General features: G+C 52.8%; 2 protein-coding genes across 3 annotated transcripts in view; one reads left to right on the top strand and one right to left on the bottom strand.

Moving 5' to 3' along the window:
- METTL21B (methyltransferase like 21B) overlaps positions 1-1,499 on the bottom strand; it is a 17,082-nt gene extending 15,583 nt beyond the window's left edge. The window contains exons 1-2 of one of the 2 annotated variants that reach the window (XM_010855202.1): positions 1,350-1,499; positions 623-734 (exon numbers count right to left, since the gene is read on the bottom strand). In XM_010855202.1, coding sequence (XP_010853504.1) covers positions 623-734; positions 1,350-1,475 — 238 coding nt within the window. In that variant the 5' untranslated portion in view covers positions 1,476-1,499. Of the gene's footprint in view, positions 1-622; positions 735-852; positions 1,133-1,349 lie in introns of those variants that run through there. The other variant, XM_010855201.1, reaches the window with a different exon arrangement.
- Positions 1,500-1,541: 42 nt separating this feature from the next.
- Positions 1,542-4,236, top strand: part of METTL1 (methyltransferase like 1) — a 4,872-nt gene continuing 2,177 nt past the window's right edge. Inside the window, exons 1-4 of the mRNA XM_010855210.1 lie at positions 1,542-1,753; positions 2,728-3,050; positions 3,811-3,995; positions 4,088-4,201. Of these exons, the coding sequence (XP_010853512.1) occupies positions 1,641-1,753; positions 2,728-3,050; positions 3,811-3,995; positions 4,088-4,201 (735 nt within the window). The 5' untranslated portion in view covers positions 1,542-1,640. The remainder of the gene's footprint in view (positions 1,754-2,727; positions 3,051-3,810; positions 3,996-4,087; positions 4,202-4,236) is intronic.

The raw sequence follows: 4,236 nt of genomic DNA on the forward strand, positions 1-4,236 counted from the left end.
TTTGCCTGCCCATCAGATTATAAACCAAGGAACTTTTTCCTTTGTAGTTTTTGATTCTTCACAAAAATAAAGCAGAATTTTTACCTTTTTATTTCCCAAGTCGGCAGTGCCTAATTCCTACACCACTTCCCACAAAACACAGCCTAACCCTCAAAAACTCATAAGTTTGTTCCTCCCAAGCAATCAAAACCTAAAGAATCAAAAATATATTCACAGTGAAGTTATAAAGCACTCATGAGGTTTAATACCTGCAGATTGCTCCCTCTAGAGAGTAATTCCATATAGACATTTTAACAGAAGACCATATCCAAAGCAAAGATTTTTTCTGACAGCATTGTCCAGGAAATCGCAAAAAGGTAGGAAAAACTCCTACTAAGGCCTGCCCAAATTTTATTTTCTGCCCACCCCCACCCCCCAGTCAATCACCATGGGTGCCAGAACAGCGAATCAGCACTGTCTGGCACACAGGACCAGGCAGGGGCAAAAAAAAAAAATTGTTTGTTATAAAGAAAACACTGTGTTGGTCCCAAAGCACTCCCCTCCCTCTTTCAAGAATCCAGGAAGTGACAAGTTCTCTACATCCCCATTCCCCTCACCCGCTTCCACCGCAAAGCTCACGCACCCTGCAGCGCTGCCAAGATTCCCACGATACCAGTCCCCGCGCCCAGTTCGATCACTTTCTTGCCTCGGAAATCCACATTTTGACTCTCGAAATAGTTGCACAGGCTTAGAGCCTATAGGAGAAAAAACAGAAAATATAAGATTGCAGCGGGGATGGCTCCATTATGGGAGAGCGGGAGTCCGGGGTCTGACCTCCCCGCGGACCCTAGCCCAGGGCCGCCCACTCCTCACCGCATCCCACACGCGCGCTGCCACCCCGAGGCGGGACCCGAAGTTCTCCGTGATATTCAGCACGTGCCCACAGAAGCAGAACCTGCTCTTCTCCGAGTAGCAGTCGGCGAAGAGCCCGACCTCACGTGGGAACACCGAATCGGGCTCTGACTCAGGATCTGGGCGGGAATCTGCCATCTGGCCGAGAGAGTGCCCTGACGCCAGCCAGCGCTCGGATCCCTGATCCGAAGCGGGGTGGGGGATGGGGGACAGCCAGCCCCACGGCTGCCCCGTGGCACCGAGCCCCGCCTCCTCAAGTTTGCCCTCCTTCCTCCAGTCTGACTTCCTGGAGGTGGGATGAGGAGCTACCTCCCTGGCTCCGGTCCCCAGCGCACACCCGACGGGATTTGCACAGGGCTACAGGGGGTCAGACGCAATGCACTGTTCGGAAGGAGAGGAGGGGAGAGGAACGAGGTTTAATTCAACTTAGGAAAGCGGGGTGCCTGGACCCCTCTCACCTGCGGGGTGCACAGGGGCCTGCAACAGGGATAGTAACCCAGACCAAACAGAAGAAGGCTAACGATAGAGGCTGGGTGCGAGTCTGGCCTTGCCAGCCCAGTTAAAGACCAGCGGCGCCGAGGCATCCTCCAGCGGGGCCCTGCTGCGGTCCTCCCTGCCCAGCCCAGCCGAATTCACTCCTGGGGCTTTAAGGGGAGGCCTCTCAGCATACGTGCCTGACTGCGTCATTCTCGTGCGTCCAGAGCCTAGATCTCCACGTGGGTTCCGTAGAGAAACTCGCTCTGGACATCATGGCGGGAACCGAGACTGGGGACGCAGCAGGAACCGAGGCCCCACAGCCTCAGAAGCGCTACTATCGGCAGCGGGCTCACTCCAACCCCATGGCGGATCATACGCTGCGCTAGTGAGTGAGAGAGGCAGGGCGAGCAGGGAAACGAGAGGAGGGCAGACTTCTCGGATTAGCCCGGAAAAGCGATCGTGTTGGAATGGTTGGGAGGGTTTAGGGTACGCTTGGGAGGATCGCTGGGTGACGTCAGTTTTGTGTGTGGTGGCGCTGGGGTCTGGGTGGGTAAGGTTCGGCAGAGGGCGGAGTTTGCGGGTTGCAGGGGGAGTGGTGTTCTGGCCAACGTCTGGGTAGGATTGCTAGGCTGGGAAGATAAAGAAATTGTTCCTGAGACTACAGTGATGGAGGAAGAATGTAGTTTCCATCTTTCAGTTTCATCTGTGAAATTTAACAAAAGGCAAACTTGGAGGAAAGGATAAATTGGGAGCCTGGGATCCACATGTACACACTACTAAAGTAGATAACTAATAAGGACCTCCTGATAGCACAGGGAACTCTACTCAATCGTCTGTAATGACCTATATGGGAAAAGATTCTTAAAAAGAGTGGTTATATGTATATGTGTAACTGAGTCACTTTGCTCTATAGCATAAACTAACACAACATTGTAAATCAAGTATACTCCAATAAAATCAGTTTTTTTAAAAAAAGAGGAACTTCCACACAACCCCACCCACACCTTACTCCATCCTCTTCCCGCAGAGAACTTCAGCAAAGACAAGTCCCAGTGCCTTAGGCAGCCAGTCTCTGGGACAAGGGGAACTTGAACCCCAGAAAGGAGAGATGCACAGTCACATCAACCCTGGAAAGGGAGATAGGCGGATCACAGTCATGGGCCCCATGATAGGCCGATGATTCATACTGGGGGTTAAGGGTGGTTTCCATGGTGCTCCCTAGAGGCCAAAGGGCCCACTCTTACAGAATTTTTGAGAAACCCTCCTCTCATGCATCTCCCACCCTCACCCATCCACCCACACACATAGTACCACTTCCACAGTGGCGTAACCACATTTCTCTCGTCTTCTCTCCGATAGCCCTGTGAAACCAGAGGACATGGACTGGTCTGAGCTATACCCAGAGTTCTTTGCTCCACTGCCTCAAAATCAGAGCCATGACGACCCAAAGGATAAGAAAGAAAAGAGAGCTCAGGCTCAAGTGGAGTTTGCAGACATAGGCTGTGGCTATGGCGGCCTGTTAGGTAACACTCTGGCCCTCTCTCTGGGGCAAGGAGAGGCAGTGCCTAGGTTCTGCCACCTCAGCAGGTTTGCTGGGGGCCATAGTTGGCCTTTCCCCTTCGGACCAGACACTGCTTGCTGTGACATCGTTGTGAAGAACCTCCACCTTCCCTCTACTCTGGGTCTGTGGCCTTCGCCCAGGAGAAGGGAGGGGGCTGCCTCAAAGCCTCTTAGAACTTGAGTTGTCTTGGTCTGGCCCCGCTTCTGGCTCTGGTCCCTACATGAGCCGTTTCACCTGCCAGGTGCCGGGTCAGTGAGCTGGTCAGCACAAGCGTCAGAGATTAGTCGCTGTGGCCAATGATCCTGAACTGTCTTTCTCGGGGATTCCACCCCTCTCTCCCTTCCCCCTTCCTCACCAGAACTCATTCCTTCTCCAAGATACTATTTTCAGATTTCTCTTATATCATCTGTGTTGTCCCAGCCATGCATGCTAGACCTCCTTCTCTATGTCGAGCTCTTCCATGGAAATAGCAGCATGAGAGAGAGGAAGAGCATAGTACTTGGTGGCGGGAAACCACGGTTCCAAGTTCCAGTTCTGCCTCTTCTTAGCTCTGTGGCTTCAGCCATTTCCCACACTCAGTTTTATCATCTTTGCAGTTTACCACATAATGTCATGAGAATTAAGTGAGACAATGTGTGGAAACACTGTGAAGACTTTAAAGCATGTGCGAAGACGTGTATTGCCAGGCCTTCCCACTTCCGGTTCTGGTGACAATTTTGGGGTGTCCCTCAGCCTTTTCAGCACAGAGCTATCCATAGAGGTAGCTCTCTGGCCACACTTTCCGTTCCTGATTTGGGTAATTGCTGATTGAGGCTTCCTTTCCCATGTTGACCCCGCTGTACATCCTGTAAGGATGAGGTTGATTTTATTTCTGTGTCCAGTGGAACTGTCACCGCTGTTCCCAGACACGCTGATTCTGGGTCTGGAGATCCGGGTGAAAGTCTCAGACTATGTACAAGACCGGATCCGGGCCCTGCGAGCCGCTCCTGGAGGTGGTTTCCAGAACATCGCCTGTCTCCGCAGCAATGCCATGAAGCACCTTCCTAACTTCTTCCACAAGGGCCAGGTGGGGCCGGGCCCCAGGGGGTTAGGCTGGTAAGCAGGTGGGGTGTGGAGGCCAGGCTCTCACCATCCTGTTGGTGCTCGTCTGTCTCACAGCTGACAAAGATGTTCTTCCTCTTCCCTGACCCACATTTCAAGCGGACGAAGCACAAGTGGCGAATCATCAGTCCCACACTGCTGGCAGAATATGCCTACGTGCTGAGAGTTGGGGTGAGTCGAGAGCAGGAGGGAGGACGGGGTGAGGG

The sequence above is a fragment of the Bison bison genome, unplaced genomic scaffold, assembly GCF_000754665.1.
Source record: "Bison bison bison isolate TAMUID 2011002044 unplaced genomic scaffold, Bison_UMD1.0 scf7180017864359, whole genome shotgun sequence".
NCBI classification, from domain to species: Eukaryota; Metazoa; Chordata; class Mammalia; order Artiodactyla; family Bovidae; genus Bison; species Bison bison.